This window comes from Prosopis cineraria, unplaced genomic scaffold, assembly GCF_029017545.1.
Source record: "Prosopis cineraria cultivar Desert tree isolate PC_DT_omini unplaced genomic scaffold, ASM2901754v1 PC1416, whole genome shotgun sequence".
Classification (NCBI taxonomy): domain Eukaryota; kingdom Viridiplantae; phylum Streptophyta; class Magnoliopsida; order Fabales; family Fabaceae; genus Prosopis; species Prosopis cineraria.
In genome coordinates, this window is record NW_026556741.1 from 2,000 (window position 1) to 21,525 (window position 19,526).

General features: G+C 33.0%; 2 protein-coding genes across 3 annotated transcripts; both read right to left on the minus strand.

Annotated features, from left to right (window-relative positions):
- Nucleotides 1–626: 626 nt before the first annotated feature.
- Nucleotides 627–1,958, minus strand: LOC129300072 (uncharacterized). The gene has a single exon (XM_054938597.1). The coding sequence runs from the start codon at nt 1,803–1,805 to the stop codon at nt 873–875; it is 933 nt and encodes a 310-aa protein (XP_054794572.1). The 5' UTR covers nt 1,806–1,958; the 3' UTR covers nt 627–872.
- Nucleotides 1,959–5,627: 3,669 nt separating this feature from the next.
- LOC129300070 (diphthamide biosynthesis protein 3-like) lies at nt 5,628–9,171 on the minus strand. 2 transcript variants are annotated; one of them, XR_008590704.1, is made up of 3 exons: nt 8,922–9,171; nt 7,142–8,232; nt 5,628–6,151 (listed from the first exon to the last, which is right to left on the minus strand). XR_008590704.1 is itself a non-coding variant. In XM_054938595.1 (3 exons), exon 2 carries the CDS (start codon nt 8,208–8,210, stop codon nt 7,959–7,961), a length of 252 nt encoding a protein of 83 aa, XP_054794570.1. In that variant the 5' UTR covers nt 8,211–8,232; nt 8,922–9,171; the 3' UTR covers nt 5,628–6,151; nt 7,952–7,958. The 2 variants fall into 2 exon arrangements, 1 of the variants encoding a protein (XP_054794570.1); XM_054938595.1 differs by having other exon boundaries at nt 7,952–8,232.
- Nucleotides 9,172–19,526: the final 10,355 nt, after the last annotated feature.

Sequence of the window (19,526 nt, forward strand, 5' to 3'; positions counted from 1 at the left end):
AAATCGCTTCTGTAATTGCCTTACCTGGTATAAAGCCAAACTGATTCTTAAAAATATCAATCTTCAATCTCAACCTATACTTAATCACTCTTTCTCACAATTTCATTGTATGACTCATAAGTTGAATCCCTCTATAGTTAGCATAATTCTAAATATTCTCTTTATTTTTGTAAATGGGAGTTAAGATGCTTCTCCTCCAATTGTTAGATATTTTCTTAGATCGTAATATCTCAATAAATAATTTAGTCAACCACCACACTCCTTCTTAATCTAAATATTTTCACACTTCACTAAGGATTCAATCAGGTCCATTGACTCTACCATTTGCCATTTTTTTTAAAAGCTTTCTTCATCTCATTATCACATATCCTTATATAGATATAATATTTTTAAAAAAGATTATTTTTTTGACCTTTATCTCTCAGAGAAGCTTTTCATTTATACTCTTGCTCCGGGGAAAAATTGTGTATGCTTTAACTAACATCCTTTCCTATTTCAACCAAACACAAGTGGTCAAAGTTGAGATTACAAAATTTACAGACATATTCTCCCGCCGCCGGGGGGGGGGGTTTGGAGCCTGGCGGATTGGCCAGCAATTGTTCAACAGGATTCAGACTTCGGTAACATTACAAGTAAAAACATACTATATTTTACAGTTTATGTAAAAACATACTATATTTTACAGTTTATGTATGTATTCCGGAAGAAAAACATAGTAACATTTAAGTTGCAATCTAGTATCCATAGGATTTGCATTTATACATGTTGACACAAGTATCTAAAAAATCCAACAGATAGTTGGATAAAGCATAATATCAGCCTTGTCTTGTGTAATTATAATTACCATATAAAGGTTATTTTATATCACATTTTCAAGCCTCTTCCTGCTTAACAAATTGTGAATTAACCAGCTTCAAACCTTCAGTGGTTATGGTGGAATCTGCAACTTTGCTGTGAAGTCTCTGGTACTCAACCAATCTGTCTGAAATGGTGGGTCTTATAGTTCTTGCCATTCTGAGACCAACTATTCCTGAAACTATCAGAATAGCACAAAAGATCCAACTGAACTGTAAATTAGCAAGAGCTCTGGCCCTAAAATCAGCCTCATCAGAGCTACAAGAAATTGCTCCAAGCATGCTATGATTATGACCCATTCTGGTCTTGCCTAGATCATTCATAGAACACCCTTGAGGGACAAAAGCAGGAACCCACAGCATGAATCCCATGTTGAGAAACCAACAACCTTGGAACATGACAGAAATGGAAAGAACAAGTGCTGCTTGAAAGCTCTTGGGGAAAAAAGTTGCAGCAATAGCTGCTAAAAGTGAGATGAACACTATGAGTTGAAGCAACCAGTGGTAGTGTCCTTCAATTCCAACGTGGTCGGTGGAGTGAAAATTAAGCAAAAAGAACTCTTGAGCAAATACTGAGGATGCAAGGATCCCAACAAACCCAGACAAGAGCTCAAATGAATCAGTCAAAAACTCTGCAAAAAGGATGAAGCTTGCAAACACAGCAAGCTGTATGAACATGGTTACATGCTCAAAACTGTCAAGCTCGAAAGTGAAGTGAAAGGAAGGAAAATCCAGAACTTGAAGGGAAATTGCAAGGATGGAGAAAGATAGAATGGAAATGAGCTCCAAGTGTTTGAGTCTACAATGAAAGACATTGAATTGGTACCAGAATCTCACGGTGAAGTTGGAAGGGCCTCTCCCAAAATAAGCTTTGATGGTGTTGATGGTGTGCCACAGTCCAAGAAGGAAGAGTGCCAATCCAGGCACTATGTGTCCTATTAACGTGCCCATGTGAACGGTATTTTGTTCTTTGCTTCAGAATTTAGGCGTTTCCAAAGAAGAGGCATTTTTACAAACACCTTGCCTGCAACTTATAAAGAGCCAGAAGCCGAGAAAAGTAAATCTATGATTTTAGTCCTCACGTTTGGATCTTGGTGCTTTTTGCATGTGTTTCCACATATTGCACAAGAAGACAGTTTAAGAGCAAAGTTAAAGAAAATCAAAATGAATGGGCGTGCCACTTTATCAGAAAGCTTTAGGTACCTGTAACTTTCCTCAACATATTTGGGTTTTGTTTCTTTTTGGTAGTTTATAAAGTTTGTATGAAATTATGAATCCTGACGCTCTTTGGAAGTAGAAGCAATGTATTTGCTTCTTAATTAGATCTATTCTGTTATTTTATATTCATAAAATTGGAAGCATATTTACAAACATCAATTCAAATATTTCATATTTGCATTTGGAGAAAAACACACAAAAAGAATTAAAGGTATAAATATAGTATATATTTTAATGCATATATAATCATATTGTTTTGTATATTTTTTAAATCAAACAAATATATAACTATAGAAGATGGAAAGTTTAAATCAACTAAATGGAATACATTACTTTATCATATAAACAACTTTTCAAAAAATACAAATAGACGAGCACGCAACTTCTTTTTTAGGAAAATAATAATTAAGAACTCTTTAAAAATATTAATCTTAATTAAGGATCATCATATTTTAAAATCTCAATTAAGAATTATGGTCCTTAATTGAAATAAAAAATATAGTTTGGAAGATGAGATTTACTAATGTCACTTGAAAATTTACTAATTCAATTTGAGAAAATTGCTAACATATCTTATAAAAATATGAAACCTCACTTGAAAATCGATTGTTTAATAAAAAGTGACACTTGAGAATTCACTAACCAGAGTTGAAAAAATTTTTAACGTATATTATAAAAAATAAAACCTCACTTAAGAATCGATTGTTTAACCAAAAAAAACCTCAATTTTGATAAGTTACTTTTTGTTAAATAATCAATTCTCAAGTAGGGTTTCATTTTTTCATAATATATGTTAGAAATTTTTTCAAGTCTGATTAGTGAATTTTTAAGTGACGCTTTTTGTTAAACAATCAAATTTCAAATAGAGTTTCATGTTTTCACAATATACATTAAAATTTTTTTCAAATTGAGTTAGTGAATTCTTAAATGACACTTTTTATTAAACAATCTATTCTCAAATGAGGTTTTATGTTTTCACAATATATGTTAATAATTTTTTTAAGTTGGGTTAGTGAATCCCCAAATGGCATTAGTGAATTTCACCTCACAAACTATATTTTTTTTATTTTAATTAAGGACCATGATTTTTAACTGAAATTTCAAAATATTATAACCCTTATTTGAGATTAATATTCTTATAGGGTTCTTAATTCTCATTTTCCCTTCTGTCATTGACAATCGCTAGTGTGAAGTCTGAAAAAGACTGCAAGCCTGAAGCGTCCTCTTCAATATCCTTAAAATGAAGTCTCATTTAAATTTATGAAATAAAAAATTATTTTAAGAGTGATTTTTTTTTTTTTAAGTAATTGGACTTGAGCATAGATTAATTGGTAGAATTGGATTTCGCAGGTCTTATTACCCAAAAGTAAAGAAATACTAATGTCTTTAAAGCTCTTCAATTTATCAAGCATTTGCGCAATTCTGTTTTATGAGGTCAATCATGGAATTACCTAAACAACGTATGACGTGGTTTCCAATATGCATATTTCACTCATCTTTCTTATTCAACGGCGTCCCTAAACACACTTATAGTGCACGTACTTTGATCAAGCAATATATTTTGTTCATCTCAGACGTTAATTTGATTGTCAAAGTTAATGTCAGATTTCCACGGTCCATGAGTCTTGTACGAATGAATATTCAACCTTGGGATGGGTGATGGTGCAAGGGAGTGACCACTTATGATCTGTAATTGGAAATCCGCATCAGAGTGGGGGATCATTATGACATAACTCCCACTACCACTATCTATAAAATGCCAAATTTAACTTGCCCTTCCGTGCCCAAAATTACCACTCGATCCTTAGAGCTGGGCAAACAGGTTGCAGGCCAACTCGCAAGCTAGCCCGCATGGGCTGGCAGTTTTGTAGGTTGAGTTGGGCCAGCCCGTCAGGTAAAACAAACTAAAAAATCTAACTCAATTCATTTTCTAGCGGGCTAGCTCACAAAAAAATTATCAATTTTTTTAATAATTTAAAATTTATACAATATAAATATATATATTTATTTCATATTTTAAAGAAAATTAGAAATTAAAAAACTTGTAAATAAATATAGAATTCAACCAAGCAAATTTATTTTGCTAGATTTTTACTATTAATCATCTTCTCACCTAAGTGTGTTATCTTTGTCACTAATAAAGAAAATTTGAATATAAACTCATATTATTTTCTTAGTGAATTCATATTTATAATTTCAATCAATAAAATTTATGAGATTAATAAATAATATATATTCAAAACATTTCTATAAAAACTAATAAATCATCTTCATAAACTATAACAAAAATTTCATTTGCAAATTGTAAAAAGAATTTACACTATATTTTAAATGTAAAGAATATATTTGAAAGTCATAAATTATATATTTAAGAAGTATTATCATTATTGTAGATTTATAAAAAGATATAATGTAATTAAAAAATAAAAAATTATTTTTAAAAAATATTGCTAGCCCGCGGGCCAGCCTGTTTAGCCCGTAGGCCAGCCTGTTTTAACTTGCTATTTTTGCGGGTTGGGCTAACCCAGCCCGTTTTGAAAAACGGGCCAATTTCTTCAACCCAACCCGTCAAAATGTGCGGGTCAAACGAGCTAGCCTGCGGGCTCAATCCATTTTTCCGGCTCTATCGATCCTGGTTACATGATAAAAAGGGCTCTTCATTATTACTTTCTTTCTGTTTATGTAATTGTGACCCCTAAAGGTAACCCTATCTGCAATATAGTGGAACTGAAATGTGCCCAATAAATTCAGTGACCAACAACGTGTTTCCACTTGTCCATCAAATTAATGGTGTAACGTTCTCCATCTGGTCAATTTAAAGTTAACATGTAAATCACATCAAAAGTGGCCAAGCCAGATCCTCATCTTGTTAACTTACACTATAATGACGGACGGCGGATGAAGCTTACTCTTCTTCTTTTTTTTTTTCAAATAAGATGTTTATTTTAGTTGCTAAACGAAGCTCAGAGCTCACGCTTGACCACTACAGAAAAAGTTGACCGTACAATTTATAAAGTGATTTCCTTTACTTTCACAAACTTTGTCGGATTGGCGTGTTGAACACATACTATAGCCGCACCCCCCACATTTGCATAAATCTTTTATATTTATATCCAATTTAAAGTACTAAAGCTTATAATCACAACTTCCTAAAATATAAGATATTTGATATGAACAAATCTCTTTTGAAGTGCCTTGTGAAAATTACCCCCAAATCCACAAAGACTTGCAATCTTTTTTCCCCATTAATTGTCGAACTAAGAGGATCATTTAATGCAGACACCAAAGTTTACGTGACTCCAGACAGTTCGTATAGAATCTCTGCAAGCTACAAGAGATGTAGTGACAAATTAAATCCCCATTTAGTGCTGGCCACTATTGTAATCGTTCTATCCAAATCTAATTTCAACAGTTTACACTGGAAGTTTTTTAAAAGAAAATGACAAACCGAAAGATCATCTTCACTTCAAAATTTACATTCTTAAAAAAAAAACTTTAAAAACATTAATTTTAGCAGTTCAAATTCAAAAACAGTTCTCCACGTAGTCATAAATACACAGGAAAAGGAAGGACTTGTTCATAAAGCATAGAAGGCTTGGCCATTTCCATTGGCGTCCTCCATTACAATCCTTCAACAGAGTGGCACGCGCAAGATCCAGCTAGTACACAATTTGTCGTTTAAATAACCTCGGGCTAAAGGAATAATGCAACAAAATTCTTGAGGCTACCCCACAGGGCTCACTTTTCACTACTAGAGTATGGATAATGAATAATTCTAATAAAAAAACAGTATTCTTGTTAAACTACATTATATTATAATAGTTCTCTCTCCTTTTTCATCTCAAGTCTCAAATAAAAAATTCCTGTCTGCAAGAAATGGTTTGTGTATGCTATGATCAATGATGCCACACCAAAAAATCTATAGCTGCCTCCGTTTCAGAACATCTGCAAGCCAAAGCATTCAGTCCTATACCCGGAAGAAGCGTAACCATTTACTATTCTTTACCAATCAACATGCAGTACCAAGTTTTGTAATTGCAATATATCAACCTATCTTTCGGCTTTCACCACCTTGAAACCTACATAATGTGGTTATGTGAACAAAAAATGAGGAGAAAAAAATAAAGGAAAAAATTCAGATTCAATGAAACACTACAGCTATCACCAAGAAGGAACAATGGCAAACCAAGGACCTTGATAAGCCATGTTAAGCCATTGCTTCCAATTACAGACCTCCAATTATCAAAATTTCATTGAAGGACCATTGGGAGACAACCCCATTTCCGAGTAGGCTACCTGATTTTCCCAAGTGGTTTACTTGGAATTCACAACTGTTATATGTGATTTAGTAGTCTCATTCACAATTTGTAGAATTAATTTGAACTTTTTTTTTTTCCTTACAATAGAAATACTAACAGAATCAACTGTGAAAACACATAGAATCAATTGGGAATTCCAGATAAGCCACTTGCAAAAATTAGGTGATTCACTTGGCAACGGGGTTGAAGACACAGATCAGATAATTGACATCAACATAAAGCACCAGCAACGCCCAAAAAAAAAAAAATGATTCCACATCCGTTTAGAGCTTGACAGTAGAGTTTTATGTTACAAGGTTTTGATCTCACAAACAAAAGTGAGTGGGAAATGCTGATGAGAAATGCCAAAATAGGAAAAACTGATATGGCAAATCAGCAAACGCCAAAAACATATAAAAAGGAATTGGCAGTGAACATGCAAGATTTTAATCTCCACCTGAATATCTTCAGACAAGTTAGTTATCCATTAAACAAACAATTATATTTTGAGACCTTCTCCACCATACATCAAATAAAGCACAACATGGAATGAGTGTGTCAGCATGATCAATTGACACTAGAGTCAACAAACTTGCCCTGTCAACTTGATAAGAAACTCTTACACTACAAGGTCATTACCAATAATTTGATGATTATTGAATAGTAAGTTTATGACCTACTTTAATCCTTGTTATCTCCACCAATATAAATATATATTTATTTATTTATTTACCAATGAGCCATAGCAATAACTTGAAATTTAGACACAACCTCTCATGTTTCTTTCTTAAACCATCCGCATGCACGATGATTCAGGAAAATCAAGACTAATGGTGCTGTCCTGGTTCTTAGAGAGTACAAATCCCTGTACATCACTGTCATCTATAACACACGAGTGCTCTTTTTTTTTTTTTTCTCTTTTCGGGAAGTACATAGCGATTTCAAGGATAAAAACCAGGAAAAGCTTACTGATGCTATTATACAATTCAATTAACAGAACAAGCACAATAATCCGTTTAAAGTCAGTGAATGAAAACTTAAACTCTTACTACCATCTTTGCCCTCTTGTTTTCCACATATATCATGCCCAATGAATAATTAAGAAGGGAGAGATTCAGGCCAAAAAAAAGAGAGAGATTGAGATTTTTTTGGGATTCTTTTTGGCGGGGAAGGGGTAGCAGACAGACCTTAAAGGCAACATATTAAGCAGTCAATTGCACCTTTTTGTTCCACACTCTACATCTACACTCTACAGGCCTAAACAAAACCTAGTTTGTACTGTTAACTAGATTACACGTTAGTATAATTGCCTCCATGACTAGCCAAGCCAGAAAAAAAAAACCAGAAAGCAATCCCAGGATGTCAATAAAAGAAGAGGATCACCAAGTTTTGACAATCAAACCAGCTGAATTCGAAATCAGATACATGACATGTATAATGTATATACATATATATATTTTGGGGGGCTGCAAAGACCCTAAAGAAGCACATTAATTAAACTCTTGGATACTGAAAAGGAAAAAAGTTGGAAAAAACCGAATCAATCAAAAGATAGCAGGGGTCGTAAAAATTATTAAGAACCTGCAATTTAGGCGATGGTAATGGCTTGTTGCTTTGGCGGCTCGAGATGATTCTTAGAATTTTGATCGTCAAGAAAATCCTCAATGTTATATATGACAGTGATATACAGGGAGCAACTAGGGCATCGTGCAATCTCTTCGCCTAGCTTAAGGTCTTCCTTTGTGATCTGGAAGAGGTCACCACATGGACAAGGGTACGTATAAGCCTGGAGCTCCTCGTTCCACTCCATGTCCTCAATCTCCACATCATCATATGACATCTTTTATTGCTCCTTTTCTTCTCTGCACCAACAAAGGACCGTTAGAAGTTGAAGTTCGACATGAAGAGACCAATGCTGTTTCAGATTCCTCTGCGAAGGCGTAGATTGCATCCTCTTTAACCAAAATACTGAAAACTAAACTGGCCATTGAACCAGCCAAGTTCAGGGGGCAGGTTTCAACCAAGGTCGAACGGGTCAACTCAAAATCAGACTAGTCATAATAAAATAATATAATTTAAATAAAAACACATTATCCAAAACTTAATATAACTCTCAGTTCCATGACTAATAGGATTTCTTCCAATACCCATGTTCAATGACTAAGATAGCTCCAATCTGCAAGCTACAATAATTTTGCCACAAATAAACAAACAATACAAAAAGAATAGCTTAGCACAATTCCAACAACCATTCAGAAACTTAATTTCATAATTAAAGCAAGCTCAAATTTACTTCAATCCTTGATAATATGTTCAAATCAGTAGACAAAAATTAATTTCACAATTAAATTTCTCAAGCACACAAATCAGTAGCACGAGTAGAGAACAGGGCAAAAGTCATACTTAACAACAGACTCGATGAACAAAAAAGCAACACCAGAGTCCAGTCGTTTCAGACATCAGAACATGTATTTCAATAGCAGGCGTCAGCCAAGATAAAGTATTTCAGTAGCAGACTTGACTGATGGGGAGAGAGAGAGAGAAGCTGCACCTGAATCGGGTGGGGCGGGAGGGAGAGCCTCTGTCGGAGGTCGAAGACGAGCTAGACCCACAGACCCACGAAGCTCGGAGAGAGCTCACTGCTCAGGATGACGGACGACGGACGAATGGAGACCGGGAGAGCGAGAAGAGACCGGTAGGACAGAGGAGAGAACGCGAGAGCGGGGGGAGGAAGATCGAGGAACTGAAGTTTAGGGCTTCAGGCTTTCGCGTTCTTTGTTTAAGGTTGGGAATAGGCCAGGCCTTCAAATGAGCCAATAACATAACCTACTTCAAATCTAACATCACCTATTTATTAAATAAATTAAAATTAAGTTAAGCCTAATCTAATTAAATAACTCATATTTATTTTTTAAAGTCTAATCTATAAGCTTAATAAGCCAGCTTATTTCTATATACTATGTAATATATCACAAATATATTAATTTCATCATTTAATTTTTAATCAATCTATTTTTTTATTTTTAATTATATTTGCAATTATATTAGACTTATATATTAATCTTAAATCTTAATGTTATTACTTTATTATTATATTGTATTGTAATTAGTAAGTCTTTTCAATTATTATATATTGTAATTAATAAAGTAGGTTATATATTGCGTATTATAATAGTCATAAAGTATATTTGAAATGTTTAAAACTAAAATGTGAGTATATTTAAAAAATTTACTTTTAAATATGTTTTTAAATAGGCTTTTAAATTAGGTTAGGTTTTAAATAGGTTCAGACATGAGTTATAAAAAAAAAAGCCTTATATTCAGGTCAAGCTTAGACCTCCAATTTACCTCACAGGCTTAGGCCTATTTGGGCAAAGCCTAGCTCAACTTCGCCTATTTTCACCTCTAGTTTCAATATATATATATTATAATAATATAATTAATTTATATTTAAAAAAACATTACTTTTATTACCGCACTATGCTCGAGTTTTGTTTTAGGTCTCGCACTTTTCTCGAGATTTGATATAGATTCAAGACTTGCAACAAAACTTGAGTAAAGTGCAGAGATCCAAAGCTATGTTTTTCCTTTCTTTATTTTTGGACAAAAGGTCAATACCTACAAAGTTATTGGCTTTAATAGTATAAAGTGAGAAAAAGGATGGGAAAACTTATAACACCATTTTTAGTAAGGGTAAGAGTAACCAAACCATTAATTTGCTATGAGATCCATTAATTTTTTAGGTAAAATGCTGAGTATGCTTGTCACGTGTCAATATTAACTATTTGAACTGCCACCTGTCAATGTTTAGGATTTAGCTTGAAAGAAGAAGAGATTCGGAGAGTGAGAGGAAGCATTCTTATTAAACCACCACCAACATCATCATCCTCATCTTCTTCATTGTTGTCTCGCCTAAGATAAGAGTCAAACTTACAATCACTGTGTGCAGAGCCCCGCCTAAGATGTTGTTGACCCAACGACACCTGAAACCACTCTCTTGATGAGAATATTGCGATATTAAGGAGGTCAATGGCCAAAGATTTGAACCTTCCTATAAGACCCTACTTTTTCGATGGAAGGTTAGAATAGCCAGACTAAATGCACTAGAACCAATTCTTTGCTTCTTCGCTCATCACGCACAATCTAATCATCCATTCATAGTCTCTCATCAATTAACGAAAAGGATGTTATCCTCACTGTGCAAGACGAAGATGAGATTAAGGTCTAGAAGCCTTGAGAGTCCAGTTTGACATTAAGAACCAGGTCAACTTGAATTGCTACCTTGGTTCTTGTCGTTGCCTCTGTAACATCCTGATTTTTAATTCCCTAATTAATTAAACCTAATTAGGGTAATTAAGTAAATTGAAGTGGTGTGTGGTTAGATAGGTCTAATAATCATGTTTGATGCTATTTTAGCCCTAATTGTGGGTCCGGTATCAAGGCAGACCACTCGGGCATCAAAAGAAGAAGAAAAGGAAGAGTTGAAGTTGCTATGCCACACGCTGCAGTGCGTAGATTGTCCACCGTGATGCGCAGCCATCTCTGAGCGAGGGAGGATCTCTTTGTGTCATACATCTTGGCACATTGTGCGTCCGCCACGGCGCATGGCCATTTTCTGCACTTTATCAGACGCAAAATGAGACAAAAAGAGAAAGAAGAGAAGAGAGAGAAAGAAGAGGTGAGTTAAAGCTCTGCTAGGATTTGCTTGGGGACTACTTTGAGTGTATTTTGAAGGCTACAAACACCCAAGGTAAGTATCATACTCATTAATCTCCTCTTTTCTTCCACATTTATGAGTTTATGATTAGGGTTTGATAGTGGAAGTGGGATTTCAATCCATACAGGTTATGGGTCCGAATTTGTTAACTCAAATGGAGTTAATGAGGGTAGATTAAAGTATTTAAACCTAGGTATGATGAGTTTTAGTATTTTGGATTGTTGGGCACCATTAATGTCCGAAAATCCCATTTATTGTGGGTGGTTGAAAGTTTGTGATGCCATTAATGGAGATTTAATGGCTCATTAATGCTATTGGGGGTTAAAGGTAACTATTAAACCTAATGGTTAGGCTCCATCTCTTGTAAAGTGAAGGTTGGGCAATTTAGAAGTAGAGATTGAGGATTCAAATGTTTAAGTTCATTATGTTGATGGAATTCAACTTGGTTGATTGTAGTTTTGGCTCTTGGTCACCTATTGGAGTGGAAATTCAAACTTGAAAGCTAATTGATTGAGGGGTAAACCTTTGACCTCTCAAAAGTTTGAGGTAACTGGAGGGAAACTCTACTTGAGGTGGTTGTATGTTAATTAAGTGTTAATTGATTGTTGAATGTGAATGGTGAATGTTACATGTATGATATTAATTTTTATGTAAAACTATATATTAGTTTTCAATGAGTATATGAAAATTTGACTGAGCACAATGCTATTTTGGCTTGAAATGTAAAATGTAAAGTTAAAAGGATTTTACTATAAAAATGCTTATGTTTTGAAAAATGAATGCAATAATGAGTAGAGATATTTATGTGTTAGTAAGGAAATGAATTTTGAGAAATGATGAGAATACACATTTGGGTAGCACAAGGTCATGAGCCCAATGTGGTTATTGTAATAGTGAGTAAATGAAAGCGAAAAAGTAAAGTCAAGTAATTAATGATTATGGCATGATCAATGGCAGGAGTTTACCTAGAGATTTAGGACTAGAGAAAATCCATATGATAATTAGGCTGCCCTCCAGTACATGGGATCTATAGCCTTGTCCCATTGTTTGTCGAAGGACTGTCCCATAATTTGTCGAGAGACTAGAACCTAGCTATCTCTACCGATTCAATGAGGAGAATAACTTAAGATATAAGACACCCCAGGGATTCGAGAATAGGGGAAGCCGCGGTCCAAGAGTGAGTCTTGTGATCTTTGGTCAGGTCACATCTCACAATTAGTGAGCTTAGGTAGTCCAATCACACGGATGGAGCTCTAATCAATGTTATAGCCTACAGTTTCAGTCTGAGAAAATAAGGAAGATATAAGATTAGATGATCACTGCCTAAGTAAATGTATGACGTGTCACACGTGCTAAGTGGTAGCAGGTCGCAAGAGTATGGGTCATGTCACATATCCGAGAATATGGTGACAATGCACCTAGTTACGTGAGTTAAAGGAGCTATATAGTAATAAATGGTAAATTATGATACACGTGAGTTTGATTTGCATATTTGATCTCCTTGTGCATGTATTTGTTTTATAATTGATATATAACTGCATAAGGTAAAGTTAACCTTGGTTACTGAGTGACTAGACTCACCCCTTTTATTTAATACTTTTCAAGCTCTAGCTTTGGTGTTGAGAGGGAGAAGACTAAAGAGGCGAGAAATTAGCATATTCCTACCGTATGCCTCTAGTTTAGCTTTAATTGTGTAATAGTATATGGCTTGCCAATTCTAGGATGCATATTATCTCACTTGCATTATTTTGGTTGTTGGAAATGTTAGAATTGTATTTTGGGCCCTTAGCCTTTATGTATATTGATGTGTGTGTGTGTGTGTTATAAGGCCAAAATACTAATGTAAGTGTAGAAATAAAGATTTAAGCATGTTTTGGATGATTGAGTTAAATGCAATGTTAATTTATCTTCCCCTTTTATTTTTGGCAAATTGGGGTTAAGGAGTGAATTTTAGTTATAATGATGTTTTGGTGTGTGTGACGTGTTGTATTAGTAGTCCTAGGTCTATCGGACATAGTCCAGGCATTAGGAAAAGCTTTTAGTACTTGTTGAGGGTTTTGGACACCCATTTTGTGTAAAAGTATTGAAAAGTGGTCAAATTGTGTTTGGGTGTCTAACTTTCTAGTGTGATGTGTTTTGGAAATAAAACTCATGTCATTAGTTAGTTTATGTAAAGAGCTTTCTGTAGACATCTAGATCACATCATTCGGATGGAGAATTGGGGCGAGTTGGAAGTTCCCCTGATTCTATTGTCAAATAATAGCAAACTAATGAAATTTCATGCAACACACCGCGGCGCAGCGTGCACGAGCCACGACGCATCGCTCTGAATCACAGCATATGTTTTGTTTTTCAATTGTTTTCGACTTCTTTTACTCCTTTGAGGTATCCTATACTTCCGAAGCTTATTTTTACTCTGATATGAAAGATTTTGATCGATTTTAACTTGTTTCTATTTAGAAAACTTAGGATCCCTTACTTTTAAATTAAACCTTAGTAATCACTTTTTGAGCTAATCCTCTGATTATCATGAGTTTTTTTTTATTAATTACAGTTCGTGGAGTGAGAACGTTACAGCCTCTATAGTTTTCTTTTGCTTGTGTTCTTTGTTCTTTTACCTTCTCTATTTTTTCTGCCTTGAAAGTGAAGGACTACCCACTTCAAGGATTTGTCGTTAGCCCTTATTTTTATCGTCGTCGCTCTCTACTTTATGCCCAAGAACTAGAATCTAATCCATCATAGCCTTTCAATTCTAAAGCATTTGTGGGATGGTCTAATTCCAAGCTCGTTCACTAGTTAAGTACCACTAATTCCACCTTTAAACTACTTCATTGTGACTGGAATTATTCTTCACTGTTTAGATATGATGGAATCACCAAGCAAGTTTAAGCCCTATAGGTAGTGGCTTTGTGATTGCACAGGGTGAAAGGAAGAAGGAGACAAAGAAGATGCATAGCTAGCAAGCATACTCAGATTTGCATCATATTTTTTTACAGGTGGCAAGGAGAGAGAGGCTTAATGCATCATATTTTTTACAGGTGGCAAGGAGAGAGAGGCTTAATGTTGAAAATTAACAAAGGTTAGTAATAGCTAACAATTTGGTCACTCTTGCCCCCATTAAAATAACGTTATGGGTATTCCTTTTTTTTTTTCATTTTAGACTATTGGATGCTTTTAACTGACAACTTGTTGGATATTTTTGCCAATTTGCCTTTTTTTTTTCTTAAAACAATGAGTATTTAAAAAATCCAACCTGCTTGACTTGTGGTTGATCTAGGTTAACTTAGGTCACCTAAGTCAACTTAAACCACATCAAAATACAAAATCAAACTAGACACATGTCAAGTTGTAGGTTTAGCAATCCAACTAGCTAGTCCAATCTAATTTTAAAGACAACATCTTTAACATAATATCATGTCATCTTAAGAAAGACAAGGAAGAGAATAGGTTTTTAACAATGCTTTTGTCTGATTGTTTGGTCGAGGTGGGAAAGGAAAGTGATATCTAATTTCCTATCTCACTCTTACAAATTAACTAACTTTCTCTTTTTTTTTCCTAACAACCTTCTTTGTTATGAGAATATAATACTAGATCAAAATGAAATTAAAATTAAATTGCTTTCTTCTTATTACTTGAATATAATAAAATAATTATGTATGAGACCTTTCTAATAGAGGATACAGAGAGCATTAAATTTATGTATTATCATTACTTACCCTAAATAAATCTACCCTAATTTATTTTAAAAAAAATTGCATGAACCATTAAACCTCATCATTTAAAAGAAAGTGCTACCTATTTTAGAAAAATAAAACAGCATTACTATACAAACAAAAATCATATAATAAGTCATATTTTAAAATCTAAACAAAGTGTTAGTTAAGCACAAATAGTCAAAATATTATCTAATTAAAATCAAAGGATATCCTCAATATCTCTCTACCTTACCTAATTTCAACTCTTATTGTCATATAATATCTCTTTGCTAAATTTATGCTTGTACAGTAACAACAGCAGTAGTAGCAATATATACATACTTTTGCAATAATACACAAAAATATATGCCCCCACACATATACACACATATTTTGACAAATAATTTATTTTCTTCACTATGATGTACTTCTTATGTAAGTAAAATACTAATTATCAAGTTCATAAAAAATTACTAACTGTTGAAAATAAAACACATTGCATATCACAACAATAAGCATTTTGATGGCTTATATATTTCACACCTGATCTTAAAAGTCAAAATTACTTTAGAAGTCTAAGAAATTTCATCAAGGGAGATCTTTGATTACAAGTTTTGTAAACATATAAATATAGGAATTCAAAAATTGAGAGGTTTGATAAATATAGGAGATCTCGGTGTCTTATATAATCTATCATGACTAAAGTACCTCTACTGCGGTTAACCTTAAAAGAAGCTATCTACCATAGCCAACCATAAACCATATATCCACAATGGCTAAGTGCACATCTACCTTGCTCAATAGTATAGAGACCATTTCTATCACAGCCAATTGCCTCATTCGCCACTGCACAACCTTATGTATAACATAGTAATGATAGCCTTTAATTTAAACTTTCAATGCACCTAATTAATCGCCCAAACCTCTAATCAAAGTGGTTCAAGTGCCCACATACAGATAATTAAGAACCCTAACTAATAGCTCCTGTTCAATTTGGTACCGAATAAAGATCTTGGAATACTTAGAGCTAACATGCTTGTCATACACACAACTTATCAACCAAGTGTCTCCCCTCCAAAACTAGCCACTAGTCATCATAATCATAAAACAACGTAAGTCACAATTATACTACACATGCTTAACTATTCAACATGCCAATTATTTAACAACTATAATTTAATCACACGGTTGCCTAATCATTTCACATTAAAAAAAACTATAGTAAGGCCATGACAAGGAATTGTCCAAGTTAACTTTTAAACTCATGTAAATGCAATAAACCTACTAACAGGTACAAACCCTTAATATTAGCAATAACGAGTAAAGTTAAACTTCCTTAGTTTTTGATGGTTTCCCCTTTAGCCTCGTACTTATTATTTCCTAGAAAAGTATTAAATAATAGGAGTGAAATTATACAATCTCAATAACCAAGGCATATAAATTTAAGTATACAAGAATGTGGCAATACAAGCACACAAGGCAAAGAATCACAATTGACATAATTTTCAATGTTCAACATGTATTGATAGGTATTTATCATTAAACACAAGGCATAAAATGTAATTCTGATAATTATGTATGATCACATGCATTCCATCTTTATTCCTCTTATTATATCTTTCAACTGAATCTACAAAACTATCAAATCATATAGGATCAACTCGTGTGAATGGATTAGACTTACCCTCTAATTGTGAGGGGTCCTAACTCTCAGACTATGGATTCCTTTACCTCAAATACTAGAGTGTCATAGTTGCCATGACCTATACTGTGATCCTTGGCAAGCGTGCTCACATATTATGTCCCTAATTGACAATGGGCATACACTGTAATCAAATATGTCAACTATCGTGCGCAAATCTCAGTGAAGGCTACACCATGTGGATCTTCTGTAATGCCCTTACTCACTCGAGTGGAATCCCACCTATCCATGATCATGCAACATGCTCATATTACTTGATGACGTTTCATAAATGTAAACTTAATTAACTTATTTCATAATCATGCACATATTATCAAGCTAAGGAGAAAAAACTAATATTTAAATTTCATATCAATATTATAAGGCCATGCTTCATGACATATCATCACTATATCCTTTAACAATTTTTTTCTTGTACAAGATTACACTATCAATGCATGTATTCATACTCTGTTGTTAGCATCGTACCATAAATATTCAATCACTTAACCACTATCTACATCCTTATACACATAACACATATTAATTCATATACTATAAGCAATACTCATTAAGATTTCAATAGTCATAATGCCATCTTCCCATCAAGCTTAATAATCACACAACCAAAAACAAATCAACCACTATGGTTCATTATCAACAAACTTATAGCCACATATCACATAATGCTTAATGTTCAATAATAACAAGATTACATATTAGTATCATTGGAGTCAACACAATCAATAATATACAACTCATAATTGCAAATAACAATTATCTACAAAAATTTAACTCCCAGTTACCTTAACTTTTAGGTTACCCTCTTAAGAATATAGTTTTGGATTCCAAGAAAGCTTCCCAACAAGCATGAAAAGCTCTAATTAGTCAATCTACAGTTAATAATTAACAAATTGTATTAATGACTAATCGTCATTAATTAACCTTAATTACAATTAAGGTCTTAGACTTTCAATAAACATGACTAAGTAGAATCAAACCACAAAACTCACTTCCATTAATTTATTTAACTTTCATTAAACTTAAAATAATTGATAACTAACCCCGTGAACTTAATCTAGCTATTTAACGTTAGGGTTAATCTTAAACCCCTCATTGATGGCATTAAATGCTATCAACCACTCAAACTCATGATTAAAGGAATTTAAGAACACTTATGGACTTCATTGGAGCCATTAAAATGTCGTAACTTGGCTGCCATTTTGGATGGCCTTCACTGCCACAAGAAAACTCCAAGAAAAAGTAAGAAGAGAGAAGAAGGAAGAAGGAAGCTTACCCAAAGTGTTTCTAGCTTTAGATATCCTCTAAATTACCTCCAAGATAAACCCAAGCATAGCTTTCTTCATGTTCTCTCGTTTGAAACTCTAAAAAATCTCCCTCAATTATATTGATCGAAATGCATCTACATAATTTAAAATTTGACATTTCCAACATAGTGTATGGCATGTTTTAGGAACCTTAATTTAGGCCTAATAATTTGGGCCCAAAACAACTTAATAGTTCTCCAAATCCTATTTTAAACCCCGATTCAATGGGCCTAAAAAGCCTTCCCAACTCTAAAGTTAACCTTTAGTTAAAGAAATTAACTCATTAAATGCCTTAATTAATTAATCTAACCCTTGTGTTAAATTTTGAGATGTTGCATATAAGGTTGAAAACACTAAAATTATAGGGATTTGAGGAACAAACTCGATCTTATTAAATATGGCATTGAAAACACTTAAAAACTATAAGAATAAAAACAACTCGATGAAACTATAAGGACAATTGATTGTGTTTTCCCTTAAAAAAAAAAAGTAAAGCATGGTTAACCATGACTACTAATATCTAAAAAATATTTTTATATTGTATTTTTTATGACATTATATTAACATATTTTATATTTACATATTCTTCAAATTACTTTTTAATTTTTTTCCAAAGGGTAATAGGTTTGGAGACAAAATAAGGTGTTTATATTTTTAGTAAGTATAAAAACTAGAATTTGCAAAAACAATAGCGACTTGTTATTGAAATAATGGCCTTTTTAAAAATAACGAGTTATTTTTAGAATTTATGGTATATTCTTGGATTTCTTTTTTTTATAAAAATTACTTATTATTTAATATTTTAAAATTTTATGTCATTTTCATGTGTCTTCGTATTTTCTTAACATTCTTCCTTGTATAATTACTTTTAGAAGCTATTCAAAATAACTTCTCAAAATACTTAAAAATCTATTTTTTTTATTTTGATTATTTTCAAAATTTAAAACAAATATCATAAATTCTCACCAAATAGATTTTTTTTCTAAAAGATAAGATAGTTTTTATTACAAAAAAGGTAAAACAAGCGAACCATTGATTAAATACTTAAATGTTATATCATTTTTTTGTTCAACATTTGATCATCTAAAATATGAAGCTAGTCTTATCCCAATAAGTTAGATCTATTGAGCAAGAGCTTCTCATGGAAATATATGCTCATATAATGCTCACAGGCAAACAAAAAAAGAAAAAAAGTGTGAACATTTTCTAATTCTAATTTAAGTGAAAAATGACAGTTTAAATGTATAAACTTAAGTGTTTACACCTTTTGTTCTAAATGTGAGTTATTTGTTAATAACTCAAAATTTAAAATGCTATTTTTTGTGACTCTATATTAGCTATTTTTTCAAAAATTGATAAAATCAATATCTTATGTCAATAAAAAAGGCAAATTACGCATGCATTCAACAATAACAACAAGCTTTATCTTCCTAAGTGGAATTGATTATATAGATTACATGATATCATTGTACTTTATCATCAACCAAGCTTTTTAACAATATTTTTTTTTGAATTACAAACAACTACAAAAAGTTTAACTATGAAAAGGAAAATTCATACAAATAGGTGAACTGCTATTTTGAATCATCAATTTTTTCCAATGATTAGGCAATAATTCCAACCAAGAGAATGTAAAGAGATGAAGTAGCTTGTTAATATATTTCCAAATCATGCCAGTAGCTGGGTGTCCTTCAGCCAGAATAAGAGTACTCTTCAAATTCTTACCATTGATGAA